This window comes from Leucoraja erinacea, chromosome 38 (assembly GCF_028641065.1).
Source record: "Leucoraja erinacea ecotype New England chromosome 38, Leri_hhj_1, whole genome shotgun sequence".
Taxonomy (NCBI): domain Eukaryota; kingdom Metazoa; phylum Chordata; class Chondrichthyes; order Rajiformes; family Rajidae; genus Leucoraja; species Leucoraja erinaceus.
This window is the reverse complement of record NC_073414.1, coordinates 10,130,725-10,154,133: the sequence shown is the minus strand read 5'-3', so window position 1 is coordinate 10,154,133 and position 23,409 is coordinate 10,130,725. Positions and strand designations below refer to the sequence as shown.

The 23,409-nt window shown below is 48.7% G+C and overlaps 1 protein-coding gene across 1 annotated transcript in view; it reads left to right on the top strand.

Annotated features, from left to right (window-relative positions):
* Positions 1–23,409, top strand: part of rasgrp4 (RAS guanyl releasing protein 4) — a 127,953-nt gene that overhangs the window by 60,364 nt on the left and 44,180 nt on the right. The window contains exons 2-3 of the mRNA XM_055663824.1: positions 10,744–10,925; positions 19,686–19,791. Of these exons, the coding sequence (XP_055519799.1) occupies positions 10,744–10,925; positions 19,686–19,791 (288 nt within the window). The remainder of the gene's footprint in view (positions 1–10,743; positions 10,926–19,685; positions 19,792–23,409) is intronic.

Sequence of the window (23,409 nt, the reverse complement as noted above, 5' to 3'; positions counted from 1 at the left end):
TGTCATTAGTGATGTACAGCACTTTGTTGCAGCTATGTCTGTTTTTAAAGTGCTCTATAAATAAAATTATTATTATTATTATCTTATCCATGCCGACCAAAATGGCCCGTCTACACGAGTCTCACCTGCCTGCGTTTGGCCCATATCCCTCTAAATCTTCCCTATCCATATTTATTGTCTTGTCTGTGAGTGCTGTGTTTACAAGCCTGTAAGAATCTCATTGTCTGAAGAAGGGTTTTGGCCTGAAACGTTGCCTATTTCCTTCGCTCCATAAATGATGCCTCACCCGCTGAGTTTCTCCAGCATTTTTGTCTACCTAAGGATCTCATTGTCCTGTTTTTGGTTCATAGAACAATGAAAGAGTCATGACTTGATGCTCCTCTATACTTTCAGCTTAATTCGAGTGTGTACGGACAGTACTAGCTAGTTCCTTTAAGTTCATAAGTGATAGGAGCAGAATTAGTCCATTCGGCCCATCAAGTTTTACAGGAGCGAGCTGCCAGAGGAGGTAGTCGAGGCAGGGACTATTGCAATGTTTAAGAAACAATTACACTGGTACATACATGGATAGGACAGGTTTCAAGGGATATGGGCCAAACGCAGGTAGATGGGACATGTTGGTTAGTGCGGGTAAGTTGGGCAGAGAGGCCTGTTTCCACGCTGTATCACTCGATGACTATCTGTGACTGGCTGACTAGGAACTGCAGATGCTGGTTTACACCAAAGATAGACACAAAAAGCTGGAGTTACTCAGCAGGATAGGCAGCATCTCTGGAGAGAAGGAATGGGTGGCGTTTCGAGACTTTTCTTCAGACTGAAGAAGGGTCTCGCCCGAAAAATCACCCAATCCTTCTCTCCAGAGATGCTGCCTGTCCCGCTGAGTTACTCCAGCGTTTTGTGTCTATTATAGGCAGTTTAGTCAGTCTGACTGGAGTTACAGAGCCCTAGTGAGACCACACCTGGAGTACTATGTGCAGTTTTGGTCTCCAAATTTGAGGAAGGACATTCTTGCTATTGAGGGAGTGCAGCGTAGGTTCACCAGGTTAATTCCAGGGATGGCAGGACTGTCATATGTTGATAGAATGGAGCGGCTGGGCTTGTATACTCTAGAATTTAGAAGGATGAGAGGGGTTCTTATTGAAACATATAAGATTATTAAGGGTTTGGACACGCTAGGAAGGAAACATGAGGCAGGAAACATGTTCCCAATGTTGCGGGAGTCCAGAACTAGGGGCCACAGTTTAAGAATAAAGGGTAAACCATTTAGAACGGAGATGAGGAAATATTTTTTACACAGAGAGTTGTGAGTCTGTGGAATTCTCTGCCTCAGAAGGTGGTGGGGGCAGGTTCTCTGGATGCTTTCAAGAGAGAGTTAGATAGAGCTCTTAAAGATAGCGGAGTTAGGGGATATGGGGAGAAGACAGGAACGGGGTACTGATTGGGGATGATCAGCCGTGATCATCCCCAATCTAGGGGAAAACTAGGGGCCACAGTTTAAGAATAAAGGGTAAACCATTTAAAACGGAGAAGAGGAAATACTTTTTTCACGCAGAGAGTGGTGAATCTCTGGAACTCTGTGCCCTTGTGGCTAAGGGGATCAGGGGGTATGGAGAGAAGGCAGGGATGGGATACTGAGTTGGATGATCAGCCATGATCATATTGAATGGCGGTGCAGGCTCGAAGGGCCGAATGGCCTACTCCTGCACCTAATTTCTATGTTTCTATGTTTCTATCACATTGACAATAGACAATAGGTGCAGGATTAGGCCCTTCGAGCCAGCACCGCTATACAATGTGATCATGGCTGATCATCCCCAATCAGTACCCCGTTCCTGCCTTCTCCCCATATAATCCCTGACTCCGCTATCTTTAAGAGCTCTATCTAACTCTCTCTTGAATGCATCCAGAGAACCGGCCTCCACCACTCTCCCGAGTTTCCCCTGATTTAAACTCGGAGATTTACGGTATATTTACTCGTAGGTACTCGGGGCTCTCGTGGACTTTGTTCAACATGTTGAAAAATCTTCACGAGTCTTCACGAGCGTACCGCGTTTGCCGAGTACCTGCCGTTAACGTTACGAGCCGCTAAGAGACGTCCCAAGCTCCGACGTACCTGCTACATACATTTTCCGTGCTTACCACGAGTTTGATTTTTTTTTAAACTCGGGAGAGCTCTTGGGTAAACTCGTATAGCGGGACGGCCCTTAACCCGATGGGCCCATTGTGTGTGTGTGTGTGTGTGTGTGTGTCAAGGGTTGAGGACATATTAAAGGCTGCCAGCAATCTCAGGCAGCAGAAGTGAAATTCTCACTTCCCCAACTCTTTGTAGCTAATTCAAAACATTCATTTTCAAATCCTTCTTCCGGCCCTACAGCTCCCAGAGATCTCCGAGAACCTCTCGTTCCCGGATATCCCAGACTTGCTTCATCCCGACCACGCCTGTATCCGGAGTTTTGGTGATCATCTTCATGTTCATAGGTTCTAGGAGCAGAATGAGGCCATTCGGCCCATCGCGTCTACTCCGCCATTCAATCATGGCCAATCTACCTTTCCCTCCCAACCCCATTCTCCTGCCTTCTCCCCATAACCCCTGAGAACCTGTACTGATCAATCTCCATCTTAAAAATATCCATTGACTTGGCCTCCACAGCCGTCTGTGGCAGTGAATTCCACAGATTCACCACCCTCTGACTAAAGATATTCCTCCACATCTCCTTCCTAAAGGTACGTCCTTTTATTTTGAGGCTGTGGCCTCTGGTCCTAGACTCTCCCACCAGTGGAAACATCCTCTCCACATCCACTCTATCCAGGCCTTTCACTATTTGGTAAATTTCAATGAGGTCCCCCCTCTCATCCTAAACTCCAGCGAGTGCAGGCCCAGTGCCATCGAACGTTCATCATACGTTAACCCACTCATTCCTGGGATAGGTCTCTTAAACCTCCTCTGGACCCCCTCCAGAGCCAGCAGGTCCTTCCTCAGATACGGGGCCCAGATCACTCCCTGTAGCTCTCCACCTCTCTCCTGCTTGGAGACGATACCTCTCTCATTGATCTCATAGACCTCAAAGCCCGAGGATGTTGCCAGGACATGAGGGCTGGAGCTACAGGGGGAGGTTGAGCAGGCTGGGACTCTATTCAATACACAATAGACAATGGACAATAGGTGAAGGAGGAGGCCATTTGGCCCTTCGAGCCAGCACCGCCATTCAATGTGATCATGGCTGATCATCCCCAATCAGTACCCTGTTCCTGCCTTCTCCCCATATCCCCTGACTCTGCTATTTTTAAGAGCCCTATTAAGCTCTCTCTTGAAAGCATAGAGAACATAGAAACATAGAAATTAGGTGCAGGAGTAGGCCATTCGGCCCTTCGAGCCTGCACTGCCATTCAATATGATCATGGCTGATCATCCAACTCAGTATCCCGTATCTGCCTTCTCTCCATACCCTCTGATCCCCTTAGCCACAAGGGCCATATCTAACTCCCTCTTAAATATAGCCAATGAACTGGCCTCAACTACCCTCTGTGGCAGAGAGTTCCAGAGATTCACCACTCTCTGTGTGAAAAAAGTTCTCCTCATCTCGGTTTTAAAGGATTTCCCCCTTATCCTTAAGCTGTGACCCCTTGTCCTGGACTTCCCCAACATCGGGAACAATCCAGAGAACTTGCCTCCACCGCCCTCTGAGGTAGAGAATTCCACAGACTCACCACTCTCTGTGAGAAAAAGTGTTTCCTCGTCTCCGTTCTAAATGGCTTACTCCTTATTCTTAAACTGTGTGGCCCCCTGGTTCTGGACTCCCCCAACATCGGGAACATGTTTCCTGCCTCTAGCGTGTCCAAGCCCTTGACAATCTTATTCCTTGGAGCGCATGAGGATGAGGAGTGACCTTATAGAGGTGTATAAAATCACGAGAGGAATAGATCTGTTAGAGTCAGCCAGATCTGGAGATTATTGAGAAATGTCAAAGACCAGAGGGCATAGCTTTAAGGTGAGAGGGGCAAAGATTAAAGAGATGTGCGGACAGAGATTTACACACAGGGTGGTGGGGTCTGGTGTGTTCAGCCACGGGTGGTGGTGGAGGCAGATAGATAATAGAGGCTTTTAGATAGGCACGTTAGTGGCGCAGCAGTAGAGTTGCTGCCTCACAGCGCCAGAGACCCAGGTTTGATCCTGACTACAGGTGCTGTCTGTACAGAGTTAGTACGTTCTCCCTGTGACCTGCATAGGTTTTATCCGAGATCTTCTGTTTCCTCCCACACTCCAAAGACGAACAGGTTTGTAGGTTAATTGGCTTGGTATAAATGCAGTGTCCCGAGTGTGTGTGTGTGGGATGGTGTTGGTGTGCGGGGATCGCTGGTCGGCATGGACTCGGTGGGCCGAAGGGCCTGTTTGTGCACTGTATCTCAAAACTAAACTAAACCAAACACGGAGATGGGGGGAACGGAGGGATGTGGACCATGTGCGGGCAGGGGAGATGCGTTTATTTTGACATTATGAAGATAGACACAAAAAGCTGGAGTAACTCAGCGGGACAGGCAGCATCTCTGGAGTAACGGAATAGGTGACGTTTTGGGCCTCGACCCTTCTCCAGTCCATCTGACCCGCTGAGTTTAGCTCATACAGTGGGACAGCCCCATTAGTGTCTGCCAGAGGCACAAGGAACTGCAGATGCTGCTTTGCAAAAGAAGACACAAAGTGCTGGAGTAACTCAGCAGGTCAGGCAGCATCTCTGGAGAACATGGAAGGTGACGTTTCAAGGCTGACTCAAGGGGAGTGATGGGTGGATACAGGTGGGGGGGGGGGGTGATAGGCAGGTGGTTGGACAAAAACCAGTGAAGAAAAGGCACAGTGAGATAAGGAGAGACTAGATGACATGCCCCACCTAGCATGAAGAAGTGGTCCTGACTCTAAACGTCACCTATCTATGTTCTCCAGAGATGCTGCCTGACCCGCTGAGTTACTGCAGCACTTTGAGGGTGGCACGGTGCCGCAGCGGTAAAGCTGCTGCCCTCAAGCACCAGATACTGGGCGGAAACAGACCATTCGGCCCATCGAGCATGTGCCAACCAGCGACCCCCCTCGCACTAGCTCTCACCCGCCCACTGGGGACAATTTACCGAAGCCAATTAACGTACAAACCTGGAGTGTGGGATGAAACCGAAGATCTCGGAGAAAACCCACGCAGGTCACGGGGAGAACGTACAAAGTCCGTACAGACAGTGCGCCCGTAGTCGGGATCGAACCCGCGTCTCTGGCGCTGCCAGCGCTGTGAGGCAGCAACTTAACATTACATCTGTGTGCTGGGCCCAGGTCACCTGGCAATATGAATACCTGCGTACCTGTCCAGGTGTCTTTAAGATGCTGTTAGTGGACTTGCCTCAACTACCTTCTCTGGCAGCTCCTTCCACATACATACCTTCCGCGTGAAAGAAATAGATAGGCAAAAGCTTAATGTGAGAGGGGGGTGATTTAAGAGGGACCTCAGGGGCAAGTTATTCACTCGGAGGGCAGTCCCTATCTTAAACGAGCTGCCAGTGGAAGCTCGAAAGAGGATACAATTACGATTTTTTAAATATATTTGGATAGATATATGTGTAGGAAGGAACTGCAAATGCTGGTTTAAATCGAACATAGACAGAAAATGCTGGAGTAACTCGACCCGAAATGTCACCTATTCCTTCTCTCCAGTGATGCTGCATGTCCCACTGAGTTACTCCAGCATTTTGTGTCTATCTTGGAGAGGTATATGCATTGGAAGGGTTTAGAGGGTTATGGGCCAAATGCAGGTATATGTGATTAGCCCAGTGTGCTAATGTTGTTAGCATGGGCAAGGTTGGCCGAAGGGCCTGTTTCCATGCTGCATATCTCTATGACTGTGATCACACTTCTGAACGGTCCTTCCATAGACTGGGCTACAGTCTCGATTCTCCACCACACCTCACTGCGGACATTGGACGCAGCCCAGATCATCACACAAACCAACCTCCCTTCCACTGACTCCATCTACACCTCACGCTGCCTCGGCAAGGCCAGCAGCATCATCAAGGACCAGTCTCACCCCGGCCACTCCCTCTTCTCCCCTCTCCCATTGGGCAAAAGATACAGAAGTGTGAAAACGCACACCTCCAGATTCAGGGACAGTTTCTTCCCAGCTGTTATCAGGCAACTGAACCATCCTACCACAACCAGAGAGCGGTCCTGAACTACTATCTACCTCATTGGTGACCCTCGGACTATCCTTGATCGGACATTACTGGCTTTACCTTGCGCTAAACATTATTCCCTTATCCTGTATCTGTACACTGTGGACGGCTCGATTGTAATCATGTATTGTTTTTCTGCTGACTGGTTAGCACGCAACTAAAGCTTTTCACTGTACCTCGGTACACGTGACAATTAACTAGACTGAACTAAATATATTCTACACTTTGGTCTTTTTCGTTTCTCTCCACCTTTCTACTTGTATTTGGTTTCATTGTATTCATGTATGTGTGTTTGTATGTATGTATGTATAGGGTGGCGCAGCAGTAGAGTTGCTGCCTCACAGCGCCAGAGTCCCGGGTTCGATCCCGACTACGGTTGCTGTCTGTACGGAGTTTGCACGTTCTCCCTGTGACCATGTGAGTTTTCTCTGAGATCTTCGGTTTCCTCCCACACTCCAAAGATGTGCAGGTTTGTAGGTTAATTGGCTTTGGTAAAATTGTAAATTGGCCCTAGTGTGTGTGTGTGTGTGTGTGTGTGTGTGTGTCGGAGTTTCATTTCATTTTCTTGCCACTAAACAATAAGGTACAGGGAAAAAGTTTTGTTGCGTGCTATGCAGTCAGCGGAAAGACTATACATGATAGTGTTAGTGTGCGGGGATCGCTGGTTGGCACGGATTCGTTGGGCTGAAAGGCCTGTTTTTGTGCTGCATCTCTAAAGTAAACTAAACTAATATTGTCTGATTAGATTGGACGGTTTGCAAAACAAAGCTCATCAATATACTTGGCACAGTGGCGCAGCAGTAGAGTTGCTGCCTCACTGCGCCAGAGACCCGGGTTCAATCCCGACGACGGGTGCTGTCTGTACAGAGTTTGTACGTTGTTCCCGTGACCTGCGTGGGTTTTCTCCGGGAGCTCTAGTCTCCTACCACACTCCAAAGACGTGCAGATTTGTAGGTGAATTGGCGTGGTATAAGTTTAAATTTCCCCCCGTGTGTGTCGGATAGCGTTAGTGTGCGGAGATCGCTGGTCGGTGTGGACTCGGTGGGCCTGTTTCCGCGCTGTGTCTCTAAAAAAAATAATATTAAGCCAAAACGTAAACCTCTTTGGCTAAGAGATTGTATTTATGCGTGGAGATATGGGAGCGGACACATACTGGAGTCTTGAGCAGAATACAAGGTGCTGGATGAACTCGTTCACTTCAGTGATTCAATGATACTTTATAATCACCTGTACCCTGGTGCAGTGGGATGCTTCGTTCAGCATCCAACCTTAGAATAAAGGGGAGGTCATTTAAGACTGAGGTGAGAAAAACGTTTTCACTCAGAGAGTTGTGAATTTGTGGAATTCCCTGCCACAGAGGGCAGTGGAGGCCAAGTCACTGGATGGATTTAAGAGAGAGTTAGATAGAGCTCTAGGGGCTAGTGGAATCAAGGGATACGGGGAGAAGGCAGGCATGGGTTATTGATAGGGGACAATCAGCCAGGATCACAAGTATAGAAGTTGGGATGTAATGTTAAAATTGTACAAGTCATTGGTGAGGCCAATTCTGGAGTATGGTGTACAATTCTGGTCGCCTAATTATAGGAAGGATGTCAACAAAATAGAGAGAGTACAGAGGAGATTTACTAGAATGTTGCCTGGGTTTCAGCAACTAAGTTACAGAGAAAGATTGAACAAGTTAGGGCTTTATTCTTTGGAGCGCAGAAGGTTAAGGGAGGACTTGATAGAGGTCTTTAAAATGATGAGAGGGATAGACAGAGTTGACGTGGATAAGATTTTCCCACTGAGAGTAGGGAAGATTCAAACAAGGGGACATGACTTGAGAATTAAGGGACAGAAGTTTAGGGGTAACATGAGGGGGAACTTCTTTACTCAGAGAGTGGTGGCTGTGTGGAATGAGCTTCCAGTGAAGGTGGTGGAGGCTGGTTCGTTTTATCATTTAAAAATAAATTGGATAATTATATGGACGGGAAAGGAATGGAGGGTTATGGTCTGAGCGCAGGTATATGGGACTAGGGGAGAATACGTGTTCGGCACGGACTAGAAGGGTCGAGATGGCCTGTTTCCGTGCTGTAATTGTTATATGGTTATTATATGAATGGCGGTGCTGGCCCGAAGGACCGAATGGCCTCCTCCTACACCTATTTTCTATGTTTGGTGCCAACATAGTTGTAAAAGTTTGCCGAACAGTTTCCATTTACTGCCTGCCGCTGTACGTGGCAGCAGCCCCCCCCTACCCCCCCCCCCCCCCCCCCCCCCCCCCCATGAAAGGGTTGCAATTTCCTTTGTCAGAGGGATTCTTTGCCACAGAAAGCTGTGGAGACAAAGTCAGTGGATATTTTTAAGGCAGAGATAGATAGATTCTTGATTAGTACGGGTGTCAGAGGTTATGGGGAGAAGGCAGGAGAATGGGGTTAGGAGAGAGAGCTAGATCAGCCATGATTGAATGGCGGAGTAGTCTTGATGGGCCGAATGGCCTAATACTGCTCCTATCACTTGGTATTCTGTCCTTCCTCAGATTTGGAGACCAAAACTGTACGCAATACTCCAGGTGTGGTCTCACCAAGACCCTGCAATTGTACAGGGTCTTGGTGAGACCACACCTGGAGTATTGCGTACAGTTTTGGTCTCCAAATCTGAGGAAGGACATTATTGCCATAGAGAGAGTGCAGAGAAGGTTCACCAGACTGATTCCTGGGATGTCTTATGAAGAAAGACTGGATAGACTTGGTTTATACTCTCTAGAATTTAGGAGATTGAGAGGGGATCTTATAGAAACTTACAAAATTCTTAAGGGGTTGGACAGGCTAGATGCAGGAAGATTGCTCCCGATGTTGGGGAAGTCCAGGACAAGGGGTCACAGCTTAAGGATAAGGGGGAAATCCTTAAAAACCGAGATGAGAAAAACTTTTTTCACACAGAGAGTGGTGAATCTCTGGACCTCTCTGCCGCAGAGGGTAGTCGAGGCCAGTTCATTGGCTATATTTAAGAGGGAGTTAGATGTGGCCATTGTGGCTAAGGGGATCAGAGGGTATGGAGAGAAGGCAGGTACGGGATACTGAGTTGGATGATCAGCCATGATCATATTGAATGGCGGTGCAGGCTCGAAGGGCCGAATGGCCTACTCCTGCACCTAATTTCTATGTTTCTATGTTTCTATTCTGCGCATGTCTCTAACCTGCAGTTACTGGTGCCCGCTCTCAGCGAGTTCCTCCAGCACTTTGTTATTTGTACATTCATGCATTCTTGTTGAAGAACAGGGTGGCACGGTGGCACTGCGGTCGAGTTGCTGCCTTACAGCACTTACAGCGCCGGAGACCAGGGTTCAAACCCGACTACGGGCGCTGTCTGTACGGAGTTTGTACGTTCCCCCTGTGACCTGCGTGGGTTTTCTACGAGATCTTCGGTTTCCTCCCACACTCCAAACATGTCGGTTAATTAGCGGTATAAATGTAAATTGACCCTAGTGTGTGGAGGATAGTGTTAGTGTGCGGGGATCGCTGGTCGGCACGGACTCGGTGGGCCGAAGGGCCTGTTATCGCTCTGTATCTCTAAACTAAACTAAACTAACGAGAGAGATGAAGGGAGAAGGAGATCAACTTTCTCTTCGTGGAAAGGTCATTGTCTGAGACTGGAATCCGACTCTGTGAGGTATTGTTGTATGCTGCGGTTACGGGGCATGGATTTGCAAGTGAAAGCCAATCCCACAGAATGGAGGCCGGTCCCTCCCTTTACTAATCTCCCCGCGCTCTCTAGACCTGGCGAGCAATCACTCTCCCCTCTCTCTCCGCTCTGCTCTCACTCACTTCAGGGGTGAGTGTGTGTTTGTGTGTTAGTGTGTGTGTCAGCTTGTGTGTTAGCGTGCGTGTTAGCGAGTGTCTCAGTGTGTGTGTCAGTGTGCGTATGTGTCAGTGTGTGTGTCAGTGTGCGTGTGTGCATTTGTGTCAGTGTGCGTGTGTCAGTGTGCGTGCATCGTTGTGTGCGTGTGTCAGTGTGCGTGTGTGTCGGTGTGCAAGTGTGTCGGTGTGCGTGTGTCTGTGTGTGTGTGTGTCAATGTGTGTGTGTGTCAGTGTGCGTGTGTGTCAGTGTGCATGTGTGTGTGGCAGTGTGTGGCTGTGTGTGTGTGTCGGTGTGTCAGTGTGTGTGGCAGTGTGTGTGTGCATGTGTGTGTCAGTGTGTATGTGTGTGTGTGTGTGTGTGTGTGTGTCTGTGTGTGTGTGTGTCAGTGTGTGTGTGTGTGTGTGTGTGTCAGTGTGTGTGTGTGTGTCAGTGTGTGTGTGTGTCAGTGTGTGTGTGTCAGTGTGTTTGGCTGTGGAGGTTCCTCCCTTTGCTAATCTCTCTCCTCTGTCTAGACGTGCGTGGTCCCTCTCTCTCCTCTGTCTAGACGTGCGTGCTTGGTCGTTCGTTGCCATCTGTCCCCGCTCTGCTCTCACTCTGTGTGGAAGGGTGTAGATGGCCACATGTACTGAGGTACAGTACAAGGCTTGGTGAACACTACGAGCTGCCCCACTGACCGCTGCCTCCTCTCTCCGGCCACAGGAAGTCCCGGCATGAGTGCCAGAGCGTGCTGGTCACCAAGGCTTCACAGCGGCAGTGCCGACGCCGTATGACCTGCCCCAGCCCCGCCGAGATCAGCAAAGCCAAGGCCATCATGTCCATGAGCCCCCTCACCAAGGCACTCACTCTCAACGAGCTCCTCAACAAATGTATCCAGTCCTTCGGTGAGTGCCCCCTGTACACACGCACACACACTCACGCGTACACACTCACACACACGCACATACACTCACACACACGCACACACATGCGCACACACTCACACACACGTACATACACTCACACACACGCACACACATGCGCACACACTCACACACACGTACATATACTCACGTGCACACACTCACACACATTTGCACACACTAATGCACACACACGCACATACACTCATGCACACGCGCACACACACTCACGCATGCGCACACACTCACGCACACACACTACCGCACACACTCACATGCACACACACTCACGCACATGCGCACACACTCACGTGCACACACTCACGCACACACACTCACGCACATGCGCACACACTCACGCGCACACACTCACGCACACGCGCACACACTCACGCACACACACTCACCAACACGCACACACACTCACGCACATGCGCGCACACTCACGCACACACACTCACCCACACGCGTGCCCACTCACGCGCACACTCACGCGCGCACGCACACAAACTCACGCACGCACACACACTCAAGCACACACACTCATGCGCGCGCACTCACGCACACATACTCACGCGGGTGTGCACACACACACACTCACCCGTGCACACTCACGCTCACGCACACGCACCCCCACGTATGCACACTCACGCGCACACACTCACGCACATGCGCACACATACACATGCGCGCCATGCGCGCGCACACTCACGCACTCGCACACGCGCGCATAAACACACACACAATACTGCGGCTGCAGCACAGCATGTGGCAGAATGTGTGAGAGAGAGCGTGTGTGTGTGTCAGTGAGTGTGTCATTGAGCATCAGTTTGTGTGACAGTGCAAGAGAGAGAGTGTGCATGTGTGTCACTGTGCGTGTGAGTGAGAGAGTGTGTGTGTGCCAGCGTGTATGAGTGTCATGATGTGTATGTGCGTGTCAGTGTGGTCATTCTGTGTCAAGTGTGTGAATTTGTGTGTGTGTGTGTGTGTCACTGGTTGAGTTTGTGTGTTTGTGTGAATCAACAAGTGAGTGTGTATATGTGTGTGTCTGTGTGAGTTTGTGTGTGTGTGTGAGGGTTCGTGTATGAATTTCATTGTGTGTGTGTGTGTCAGCATGTATTAGTGTCAATGTGTGTGTGAGTGTGCAAACGTGTTTGTATCAGTGTGTGAGAGTGATGGTGTGTGGGTGTCATTGTGTGAGTGAGTGTCAGTGTGAGTGTGCAGTGTGTACCAATGGGTGTCAGTGTGTGAGTGTTAGTGTGTGTGGGTGAGTGTCAGTGTGTGAGTCTGAATAAGTGCATGTCAGATTGTCAGTATTCGTGAGTGTGAGTGAGTCATTGTGTATGACTGGAGTGTATTTGTGTGTGAGTTTCAGTGTGTGTAGATGAGTGTGTGTGTGTGTGTGTGTGTGTGTTGGTGACAGTGTGTATCAGTGAGTGTGAGAATGTGTTGCGGGTGTCAGTGTGAGTGTGTATGCCAGTGTATGTGTCAATGAGTGTGAGTGTGTGTGTGTGAATGGCTGTTAGTGTGTGTGTAGCTCAATGGGTGTGAGTGTGTGTGAGTACACACATGGTGTGAATGCCTGTGTGAGAGTGCATGTGAGGGTGAGTGTATGTGAGCGTGAGTTCACGTGTGTGAAAGTATGTATGTGAGTGCGTGTGTGAATGAGTGAACGTGTGTATTTGAATGGATGTATATGTGTGTGGGAGGTGTATATTTGTGTGTCAGTGTGAGTGTGAGTTTATGTATCAGTGTGTGTGTGTGTGTGTGCGTCTGTGTGTGTGTGTCAGTGTGTGTGTGTGTGTGTGTGTGTGTGTGCGCGTGTGAGTTTGTGAGTGTGGTGTGTGTGTCAGTGTCAGTGTGTGCATGTCAGTATGAGTGTGTGTGTGTGTGTGCGTGTCAGTGTGTGTGTGGCAGTGTGTGTGTGTGTGTGTGTGTGTGTGTGTGTCAATGTGTGTGTGTGTGTGTCAGTGTGTGTGTGTGTGTCAGTGTGCGTGTGTGTGTCAGTGTGTGTGTGTGTGTCAGTGTGTGTGTGTGTGTCAGTGTGTGAGTGTGTGTGTGTCAGTGTGTGTGTGTGTGTGTGTGTGTGTGTGCGTGTGTCAGTGTGTGCGTGTCAGTGTGTGTGTGTGTCACTGTCAGTGTGAGTGCGTGTGTGTGTCAGTGTGTGTCACTGTGGGCGTGTCAGTGTGTGTGTGTCAGTGTGAGTGTGCATGTGGCTGTGGGCAGTTTGAGTGAATGGCTTGATGTACATTTGCGTTTGACAAACAAGCCAGTGGTGGTGTGGGACAGGTTGGGATGAAGTGGAGCTGTGGTCTTCACTGGCTGCAGCTCACAAGGTCAACGGCAGGTACTGAAGGCGTTGCTGTACTACACGCTAACACACGATGGCCTGGTCTCGTTACCTTCACTAACGTCTGGGGAACATTTACAAGTCACCATTTCTCCAGCCGAGAATAGAGAGACACAAATGTGAACTTGGTTTCACTCTGTAGCTCCCATCCCCTCTCCTGTTTCCCAAACATTCCCAGCGGATTCAACCGGAATGTAGCAACACGTTGACAAAGTATTCATCAGGCCATTCGGCCCATCAAGTCTACTCCGTCATTCAAACATGGCTGATCTATCTCTCCCTCTTAACCCCATTCTCCTGCCTTCTCCCCATAACCTCTGACTGTACTAATTGTGAATCTATCTATCTCTGCCTTAAAAATATCCACTGACATGGCCTCCACAGCCGTCTGTGACAATGAATTCCACAGATTCACCACCCTCTGGCTGAAGAAATTCCTCCTCATTTCCTTTCTAAAGGTACGTCCTTTAATTCTGAGGCTGTGACCTCTGGTCCTAGACTCTCCCACTAGTGGAAACATCCTCCCCACATCCACTCTATCCAGTATTACTGGAAATGCTCAGCTGGTCAGGCAGCATCCATGGAAGAGAACTCGAGCTAACATTCAAGGGTGGAGGCCTTTCATCAGATAATGAATAGGAGTAGAATTAGGCCATTCGGCCCATCAAGTCTACTCCACCATTTAATCATGCCTGATCTATCTCTCCCTCCTAACCCCATTCTCCTGCCTTCTCCCCATAACCCCTGCCCACACTGATGAAGAAAGTGGGGAGTGAGGAGAAAATGGGGGATAGAAATCCTGTCACAAGGCACTGGGTGACTGTGTGGACAGATTAATGAGGCTTGAACAGAACGCACAGTGCTGGAGTAACTCAGCGGGTCAGGCAGCATCTGCAGAGGCAGTGAATGGACTGGTGACGTATCAGGCCTTGTCCCTTTGTTTCCCACTTGCCTGCTTTGCCATAAGGATATCTTTTTGATGTCCAATTTGAAAAGAAAATGTATTTCAGTTTAGGTTAGTTTAGAGATACAATGCGGAAACAGGCCCTTCGGCCCATCGAGACGGCGCTGACCAGCGATTCCCACACATTACCGCTATCCTACACACACACTAGGGACAATGCACAATTTTACCAAGCCAATTAGCCTACAAACCTGCACGGCTTTGGAGTGTGGAATTGTCCCTGATGTGTGTAGGATAGTGTTAGTGTGCGGGGATCGCTGGTCGGCACGGACATGGAAAGCCGAAGGGCCTGTTTCAACGCTGTATCTCTAAATTAAAAGCACTCTCCTGGCTGTTATTAATTTCATGAGGTCAGAAGTGATAGTAGAATCAGGCCATTTGGCCCATCAAGTCCACTCCACCACTCAATTATGGCTGATCTATCTCTCCCTCCTAACCCCATTCTCCTGCCTTCTCCCCATAACCCCTGACACCCGTACTAATTTAGAATCTATCTATCTCTGCCTTAAAAATATCCACAGACTTGGCCTCCACAGCCTTCTGTGGCAAAGAATTCCACCGATTCACCACCCTCTGACTAAACAAATTTCTCTTTCCTAAAAGAACGTCCTTTAATTCTGAGGCTAGTCCCAGACTCTGCCACTGGTGGAAACATCCTCTCCACATCCACTCTCCCCAGGCTTTCACTGTTCGGTAAGTTTCAATGAGGTTCCCCCCTCATTTCTGGATCTGGAGCTGGGTATAGTATGCTGAAAAATTCTAGCATCACTCAGTACTGGACAATATTTTTTTTTTACATTTTATCAAGCCAATTGACCTACAAACCTGTACGTCTTTGGAGGAAACTGATGATCTCGGAGAAATCCCACGCAGGTCACGGGGAGAACGTACAAACTCCGTACAGAGAGCACCCGTAGTTGGGATCGAACCCGGGTCTCTGGCGCTATGAGGCAGCATCTCTACTGCAGCGCCGCCGTGCTGCCCCTTTTTAAGAATGTTTAAGAAGTTCTTAATAGCCCTGTCCCATGGTGCGAGTTCATTCCAAGAGCTCTCCCGAGTTTAAAAAAAATCAAACTCGTGGTAAGCACGGAGAATGAACGTAGCGGGTACGTCGGAGCTCGGGGACGTCTCTTAACGCTAACGGCAGGTACTCGGGAAGACTCGCTAACGGCAGGTAAGCACGGGAAGACTCGTGAAGATTTTTCAACATGTTGAAAAATGTCCATGAGAGCCCCGAGTACCGACGAGTGGCCATTACCGTAAATCTCCGAGTTCGAATCAGGGCAAACTCTGGAGAGCTCTTGGAATGAACTCGTACCGTGGGACAGGGCTTTAAATTTGTTTTTAGTTCCTTGCTTTCTTGCTAAGCTCCAGTTTCACCAATGGACCTCCCTTCTCTGGAGTTTTAGCTGCAGAAGGATCTACTAATGGGTGGTCAGTCAGGTGGGCAGTGTAGTCGCAGATAACATGACCACTGGACCTGATCCCAAACACCACCCCGCTAACTCCCTTCCAACCGGCACAGTCTTTCGAAGGTCCCGGCACAGTCTTTGGAGTGTGGGAGGAAACCGGAGCATCCGGGGAAAACCCACGCAGGTCACGGGGAGAACGTACAAACTCCACCTGTAGTCAGGATCGAACCCGGGTCTCCGGCGCTGAGAGGCAGCAACTCTACCGCTGCACCACCACGCCACCCGATATACTTCAATAAACTTTCCAGCAGGTCCCTCCTGTAACCTATGGTGATGCTGAGAACACAATCTAAGTTTGTCCAAGCTTGTAGCTAAGGCAACGTCTGGTAAACCACTTCTGCATCCTCCACATCCTTCCTGTTATGGGGTGACCAAAACTGTGTATAATACTCCAAATACAGCCTGACCAAAGCTTTAGAACCTTGCCGCATGACTTATGACCATATAACAATTACAGCACGGAAACAGGCCATCTTGACCCTTCTAGTCCGTGCCGAACACTTATTCTCCCCTAGTCCCATCTACCTGCACTCAGACCATAACCCTCCATTCCTTTCCCGTCCATATCCCTATCCAATTTATTTTTAAACGATAAAATCGAACCTGCCTCCACCACTTCCACTGGAAGCTCATTCCACACAGCTACCACCATCTGAGTAAAGAAGTTCCCCCTCATGTTACCCCTAAACTTCTGTCCCTTAATTCTCAAATCATGTCCCCTTGTTTGAATCTTCCCTACTCTCAATGGAAAAAGCTTATCTACGTCAACTCTGTCTATCCCTCTCATCATTTTAAAGACCTCTATCAAGTCTCCCCTTAACCTTCTGTGCTCCAGAGAATAAAGACCTTGGTCAACCTTTCTCTCTAACTTAGTTGCTGAAACCCAGGCAACATTCTAGTAAATCTCCTCTGTACTCTCTCTATTTTGTTGACATCTTTCCTATAATTTGGCGACCAAAATTGTACACCATACTCCAGAATTGGCCTCACCAATGCCTTGTACGATTTTAACATTACATCCCAGCTTCTATACTCAATGCTCTGATTTATAAAGGCCAGCACACCAAAAGCTTTCTTTACCACCCTATCTACATGAGATTCCACCTTCAGGGAACTGTGCACAGTTATTCCTGATCCCTCTGTTCAACTGCATTCCTCAATTCGCTACCATTTACCATGTACGTCCTATTTTGATTTGTCCTGCCAAGATGTAGCACCTCCATTAAATTGAACTAAACTCCAGAAGTCTCTGGAACTCCAGAGACTTCCTGACTCTAATGCCCAATGTCCTGACCAGTGCAGGCAAGCATAGCATCTGCCTTCTTTACCACTGTACTTTTGTTCACCAATGGTCCCTCCTTCGTCAGTCCGATGGACACTGTGCTCGTAGATGCCATGACCTGCATTATGTGGCATTATTTGGCAGTGGCAGAGTTGCTGCCTAACGGGCTTGTACCACTTGGACGACTGCAGGAGACTTTGTGGTCGCCACATGTTCGCGGGTGGTTGCCGGGGAGTTGCCTTCATGGTCGTGAGGAGTTCCCGCATTCTAGGACCTAGTCGCGGCCTCATTATGATCGCCGCTGAATCTTTCAACATGTTGACAAATTAGCGGCGAGCAGAATGAAGCCGCCATGGAGTGTAGCGAGAATTCTCGTGCCGTAGGTGGGTCGCCGGGAGGTCGAAGGTTCTCGTAGGTTGTAGCCGGTGCTGACCAGTGAATTTCCTTGGCTCATTGGGAGGAAAAAACGTAATCAGTAGTTTTCTGAACCAAGGATAACCGACCAGTAATGTCAAGTCTCGACCTGAAACGTCACCTATACCTTCACAGCCGTGTGTTTCTGGCTTCTTAAAAGTAGTCTCCATTCCTTCTCCCCACCACGTCTCCCCTTCTCCTGACTTCTCGCCCCTCTCCGCGCCCCCCTTTAAAGGACGTGCGTGACCATTCCCGTACACTGTGCTTTCACCGTCTTAATTACAGCGGCAACCTTCCTGTTCATCGCGGTGTGTGTCTGTATCACATTAGCTTGGCACCATGTGAATTTCACTCAGACAGCGCTCCCCCCGCTTGCCCTGTCCCCCGCCTGCATAACGGGCTGTCTGTCTGTCTGTCTGTCTGTCTGTCTGTCTGTCTGTCTGTCTGACTGTCGGTCTAATTTCCGGGATGGCAGGACTGACATATCATTACAGAATGGGTCAACTGAGCTTGTATTCACTGGCATTTAGAAGGATGAGAGGATATCAAGAATTGGACAGGCTAGATGCAGGAATGTTCCCCATGTTGGGGGAGTCCAGAACCAGGTGTCACACAGTTTAAGAATAAGGGCTAGGCCATTTAGGACTGAGATGAGGAAAAACTTTATCACCCAGAGAGTTGTGAATCTGTGGGATTCTCTGCCACAGAGAGCAGCGGAGGCCAAATCACTGGATTTTTTCAAGCGAGAGTTAGATTTAGCTCTTAGAGCTAACAGAATCAAGGGATATGGGGAGAAAGCAGGAATGGGGTACTGACTTTAGATGATCAGCCATAATCATAAGGGCCTGTGTCCAACCTGTATCTCTAAACTAAACTAAACTAAACCTGCACCTGGAGTTCTTGCATTCACATATAAATTTTCCTCATAAAAAAGCTATTACATGAAACTAGTGTGAATGGGTGATTGATGGACAGCATGGACTTGGTGGGCCGAAGGGCCTGTTCGCCTGCTGTATCGCTCAGTGTTCAATTAGACTGTGTTGCTGCTTTTGGGGGCTGTTTGTGAGGAGTGTGTACATTCATTCCATGCTGACTACCTGGTCGACAGCAAGCTGTTGGTGAACACAGAGCCTCTTGCATCGAGTCAACTTCCTCTTTCCACTCCTCTCCTTCCACCTTTAATTTAGTTTAGAGATACAGCGTGGAAACAGGCCCTTCGGCCCACCAAGTCCATACCAACCAGCGATCCCCGCACACTAATACCCATGTCCCACTTAGGAAACCTGAACGGAAACCTCTGTGGACTTTGTGCCCCACCCAAGGTTTCCGTGCGGTTCCCGGAGGTTTTTGTCAGTCTCCCTACCTGCTTCCACTACCTGCAACCTCCGGCAACCACCTGCAACCTCTGGGAACCACACGGAAACCTTGGGTGGGGCGTAAAGTCTCCAGAGATTTCCGTTCAGGTTTCCTAAGTGAGACAGGGGCTTAACACTATCATACACACACACACACACACACACCTGCCACACACACACACACACACAACACACACACACACACACACACACACACACACACACACACACACACACACACTCTCTGTGTGAACACACACACACACACACACACACACACACACACACACACACACACACGGGGACAATTTTCATTTACACCAAACCAATTACCCTACAAACCTGTAAGTCTTCGGAGTGTGGGAGGAAACCGGAGCACCCAGATAAAACCCACGCAGGTGACCACGGGTGCCATCTGTACGGAGTTTGTACGTTGTCCCCGTGACCTGCGTGGGTTTTCTCCGGGATCTCTGGAATCCTCCCTCACTTCAAAGACATACAGGTTTGTAGGCTAATTGGCTTTGGTATAAATGAAACTTGTCCCCTAGTGTGTGTAGGATAGTGTTAGTGTGTGGAGTTGCTGGTCGGTGTGGACTCGGTGGGCCACAGGGCCTGGTTCCACGCTGTATCTCTAAACTAGATTAAACTAAACTTTCAATTTTACCGAAGCCAATTAACCTACAAACATGCACGTCTTTGGAGTGTGGGCGGATTCCAGAGATCCCGGAGAAAACCCACGCAGGTCACGGGGAGAACGTGCAAACTCCGTACAGACAGCACCCGTAGTCAGGATCGAACCCGGGTCTCTGGCGCCGTGAGGCAGCAACTCTACCGCTGTGCCACCGTGCCGCCCTTAATGCCTGGTGAGCCTCGCGTGTGTGACCTGATGTTTTGTGTCCCCACAGATGTGGACGGGAACCTGCGGTGCAGTAGCGAGACGGTGAAGGTGACGTTGATGATGCACAGCTGGATCGTCCCATCCGCTGAATTCGCCCACAAACTCCTGCTCCTATATCCTTTCAACCACTCTATCATAGTGGCATGGTGGGACTAGCAACCCTGTTCACTTCAGTTCACTCTAGCTTGCTGTCAGAGGGGTAAAGGGCCTGTCCCACTTTCACCACCTAATTCACGACCCTTTTTACTCGTGGACATTTTCCATCAGGCTAGAAAAACGCCCCGACCTACTTGATGCCACGAGTACCTACGACTAGCATCACGGCCTGCTACGACCTACCTACGACCTCGTGACGACCATGCTGCGAGTATGAGTCGAGGACAAACTCGGCAGAGGTCGTGAATTAGGTCGTGAAAGTGGGACAGGCCCCTTTAGCTACACGGAGAGGGTGGACAAATTTGGATTGTTTTTGCTGTAGTGTTCAGTCAAATCTACACCCAAATGTTTGAGCCAGGATTGAATGGCGGAGTAGACTCGATGGGCCGAATGGCCTAATTCTACTCCTATAACTTGTGAATCATGACATGTGATAGGAGTAGAAATAGGCCATTCAGCTATCCGCCATGCAATCATGGCTGATCTATCTCTCCCTCCTAACTCCATTCTCCTGCCTTCTCCTCATAACCCCTGACACGCGTACTAATCAAGAATCTATCTATCTCTGTCTTAAACATATCCACTGACTTGGTCTCCACAGCCTTCTGTTGCAAAGAATTCCACAGATTCACCACCCTCTGACTAAAGACATTTCTCCTCATCTCCTTCCTAAAAGAACGTCCTTTAATTCTAAGGCTGTGACCTCTAGTCCTAGACTCTCCCACTAGTGGAAACAGATCAATGTATCTCCATCTTTGTTGAGCTGTCATCTCCATAACAACCAGACTGCACTTGCTGGTTGAAGAGATAAACACAAAGTGGGTCAGGCAGCATCTGTGGAGAAAAAAAAGATTGGTGCCATATGGTCACCCACCCATGTTCTCCAGAGATGCTGCCTGACCTGCTGAGTTACTCCAGCATTTTGTGTCTATCTCTTCCAATGGACCTCCCACCTCACCCGACAAATCACTTTACAGTTTAGTTTATTGTCACGTGTACCAAGGTACAGTGAAAAGCTTTTGTTGCGTGCTAACCAGTCAGTGGAAAGACAATACATGATTACAATCGAGCCATCCACAGTGTACAGATACATGATAAGGGAATAACATTTAGCGCAAGGTAAAGTCAGTAAAGTCCGATCAAAGATAGTCCGAGGGTCACCAATGAGGTAGATAGTAGTTCAGCACTGCTCTCTGGTTGTGGTCGGATGGTTCAGTTGCCTGATAACAGCTGGGAAGAAACTGTCCCTGAATCTGGAGGTGTGCGTTTTCACACTTCTGTACCTCTTGCCCGATGGAAGAGGGGAGAAGAGGGAGTGGCCGGGGTGTGACTGGTCCTTGATGATGCTGCTGGCCTTGTCGAGGTCAGACTGAGATGTCCGGAAAGCAGTTTAATTGTTAAAAAGTTGGCAAGAACAATTTATATCGAGTGGCGGTGATTAACAACTTTTTTAAATGTATTGCGTAAGTTCATAAGTGATAGGACCAGAACAAGATCTACTCTGCCATTCAGCCATGGGTGATCTATCTCTCCCTCCTAACCCCATTCTCCTGCCTTCTCCCCATTACCCCTGACACCTGCACTTATCTCTGGCATCTCTGTGTTCATTGAGATCGGCAAAGCTGGAACAGCGACTAGTATGGTACTAAACGTTTAAGAGACATTTAGACAGGAACTGTACATGGATAGGATAGGTTCAGAGGGATATGGGCCAAACGCAGGCAGGTGGGACTAGTGTAGCTGTTACTGAATGGCATAATTCTGCTTGTAAGTTGAATTATGCCAATCACCTTGAAATGCAAAGTATATATATATATATATATACATACATATAGTGCGTGTGTCTGTCTGTGTGAGCTAGTGTGTGTGAATGCATAGAAACATAGAAAATAGGTGCAGGAGGAGGCCATGTGGCCCTTCGAGCCAGCACCGCCATTCATTGTGATCATGGCTGATCATCCACAATCAGTACCCCGTACCTGCCTTCTCCCCATGTCCCTTGATTCCGCTAGCCCCTAGAGCTCTATCTAACTCTCTTTTAAATCCATCCATTAAATTGGCCTCCCGCAGAGAATTCCACAAATCCACAACTCTCTGGGTGAAAACGTTTTTTCTCACCTCAGTTTTAAATGACCTCCCCTTTATTCTAAGACTGTGGCCCCTGGTTCTGGATTCGCCCAACATTGGGAACATTTTTTCTGCATCTAGCTTGTCCAGTCCTTTTATAATTTTATACGTTTCTGTAAGATATCCCCTCATCCTTCTAAATTCCAGTGAATACAAGCCCAGTCTTTCCAATCATTCCTCTTATGGCATGTGTGTGTACGCCTGTGTGTATTTGTGTACACGTGTGTGTGCGTACACACGTGCGTTTGTGTGTGTGTGCATGTGTGTGAGCGTGTATGCATAAGTGTGTGTGTGTGTGTGTGTGTGTGTGCATGTGTCTGTGTGTTTGTGTGTGCATGTGTATGTGTGCACGGGTGCGTGTTTGTATGTGTATGTGTGCGTGCATGAGTCGTATGTGTGCATTTGTGTGTGTGTGCCTGTGTGTGCATGTCTGTTTGTGTGTGCGTGCATGTGTGTGCGTGTTTGTGTATGTATGCGCAGGTGCATGTGTGAATGCGTGCGTGGGTGTGTCGTATGTGTGTGCATTTGTGTGTGTGTGCCTATGCGTGTGTGTGTGCCTATGCATGTGCGTTCGTGTGCGTGTGTTTGCGTGTGTGTGTGTGCGTGTGTGCGCATGCGCATGTGCGCACGTGTGTGTGAGTATGCGTGCGTGTGCGCGTGTGTGTGCATGTGTGCGTGCGTGTGTATGTATGTGTGTGCGTGTGTGCGTTTGGCTGCTAGACCCAGTCATTGTGAACAAGGCCACAGTAGTCGGTACCAGAGAGGGGTTTTCCTCATGCTGAGAGACTTCCCCATTTGGTACCTTTCTCCTTTGAAGGGCTGAATTCAGAGAAGTGAGGCCTTGCACAGCAGCCTTGAGGTCACGGAGCAGGTAAATAAGAATATCTACTTCCTGCTGAGGTGGGACTTTAAAAGTCCCCACGCACACACAACAACCCAGCCTAGCACAGCAGGTCTTGAGAACCAGAGGACATAGGTTCAAGGTGAAGGGGAAAAGATTGAATACGAATTCGAGGGGTAACTTCTTCACGCAAATAGTGTTAGGTACATGGAACGAGCTGCCAGAGGTGGTAGTTGTGGCAGGGACTATTGCAGCGTTTAAGAACCAGTTAGACAGGTACATGAGTAGGACAGGTTTGGAAGGATATGGGCCAAATGCAGGCAGGTGGGACTAGTGTAGCTGGGGCATGTTGGCTGGTGTGGGCAAGTTCACACTGTATCACTCTGTGACTATGACTATAAGTAACATTCCTGTTCAAACCAGGGTGTAGAATTAAAGTCTGCTTAAAAACACTTTCAACCATTTCACTGTACCTTGGTACGTGTGACAATAAATTAAAAAAACTGTGTGTGTGCGCGGGGACTTTTAAAGTTCCACCTCAGCAGGAAGCAGATATTCTTATCCACCACTCCGTGACCTCGAATCAGCTTTAGTGTCTCACTCAAAT